Raw genomic sequence first — 1851 nt, 5'->3', positions numbered from 1 at the left:
CATTTATGTGACCTATTTGAAACTCAGAAACTTATTATTTCCCGGTGATCATCAACCGCAGTAGTACTTTAATCCACCTACTGGAAATTGGCGTGGCACTGCCCGATTGACTTAATTTTTTTACTGAAGACTTAAAAGCTCATTATTATCATCTGTACGAAATTTGAAAGGTCTAGCTATTTCCTGTGATTTATTGCCTCAAAAACTGGTCATTGGCCCCATCGTGCATTGGAAAGTCAAAGAATCGAAGGGTTTCAAACAATTAAACTTTTATCTAAAAATAATTATGTTAATATCTAGTGATACCTATAATTTGTTTTATTTAAATTATTTACAGATACAATCACCAATCATGTCTGTAGTCATCGGATCAGCAGACAAATTCAGGAATAATCGCCCCTTGATGGTTAATGCCTGGTCACAGACGACAGGCACTGACTTTTCATATCTCCATGAAATCGAAAATAGAGAGCAGCAATCTCAGAGGGAAAGGGAATTAGAAGAAAAAATAAGAGTACTGGAGGAAAATCTCAAGGCTCATACAGAACTACTATCTCAAATACATGCGACATCGGCAAGGACATCAGCATTACTGTCACAGCAGCAACCACAAAGTCAGCCAATAAATAATATTGATTACAAAAACAACAGCAACAGCAGCGCTAATATCAGCGGCAATAGTACTAGGGCAATAGAAGTAAGTCCCAAAATTGTTACTGCCCAAAACGACACACATCAAGTGAATTGTGCTCCTGCAGAATGCATCAAATATACAATTTTAGCTGAAGGTAAAGTGAATGACAATGATGAACCAATAGAAATCCATTTGGCCGAAGATTCAGTTTTAAACAGTTCTGCTGAATCAGGCCGGTTAGAAATTTGTCTGGATACCGAAGAAAATATTGAAGATAATAATACAACGACATTACATCATCAGATGGCTCCAACAACTTCAAACACAACGCAGCAAAATGATACAAAAAATGAAACAATTATATTTACTAATAATATACAACAAAAACTACCAACCCAAAAACGTCGTATCGTTTACGGCAATAGTTTACGTAAGACAGCTAAGGTCAGAATTACGAACGTAAACACCACAACAATCCAAAATGTCATTCCGTCACTCACAGACAGTAGCAACGCTGATACGAGCATCATTACCTTCGATCCAGAAAATGTAATGGTATCGATTGGGCCCAATGACACACGGATACCAGCAAAGTTGTATGATAATATGAATTGGACATTTGCCTCCATTGCCACTAGGAGGCTTCTAATGGCCATATTCGATCGGAAGGTCTTGGCTACACACTCGATGACTGGCAAGCCTTCGCCGGCCTTTAAGGACCAAGGCAAACCACTGAAACAAATGTTGGATCCGCTTGTAATAGCAGATATTATATTTGCGGTAACTCGCAAGTGTCAAGTTTCCGACAAAGAAGTGCGTAATGCCATCACAACGAAATGTGCCGATGAAAATAAGATGATGAAGCTACAAATGAATAAACGAACGCCAATGAGGGAAATTAATAAAGAAAATCTAACTGGTTAAGACAACACACGCTCTCTATTATGTTTCTAATCGTATTAATCTTTGTTTTCTATATATAAAATTGTTATTTTTTAAAAACCATAGATTTTAAATTCCAAAGATAAAATGTTTTAATAAAATATAACGTGCACTTATTCTATAAGTGTTAGACAAAAATGTATATACTATATTTAAGTATTTAATTTATATTCTAGTAATAAACCATAATTATATTGTAACAACATGTAACTTTTATATAAATATTTAATAACTTCTTTTAGTTAAAATTATACAATTCTCTAATTTATTTCTAA

At 34.8% G+C, this 1851-nt stretch overlaps 1 protein-coding gene across 1 annotated transcript; it reads left to right on the top strand.

The window, feature by feature from the left end:
- Window positions 1-352: 352 nt before the first annotated feature.
- On the top strand, window positions 353-1558 carry LOC135950458 (protein insensitive-like). Its single transcript, XM_065499999.1, has one exon. It carries the CDS (start codon window positions 353-355, stop codon window positions 1556-1558), a length of 1206 nt encoding a protein of 401 aa, XP_065356071.1.
- Window positions 1559-1851: the final 293 nt, after the last annotated feature.

Source organism: Calliphora vicina, chromosome 2, assembly GCF_958450345.1.
Source record: "Calliphora vicina chromosome 2, idCalVici1.1, whole genome shotgun sequence".
NCBI classification, from domain to species: domain Eukaryota; kingdom Metazoa; phylum Arthropoda; class Insecta; order Diptera; family Calliphoridae; genus Calliphora; species Calliphora vicina.
The sequence above is the reverse complement of the archived record's forward strand: the minus strand, read 5'-3'. Positions and strand labels throughout refer to the sequence as shown.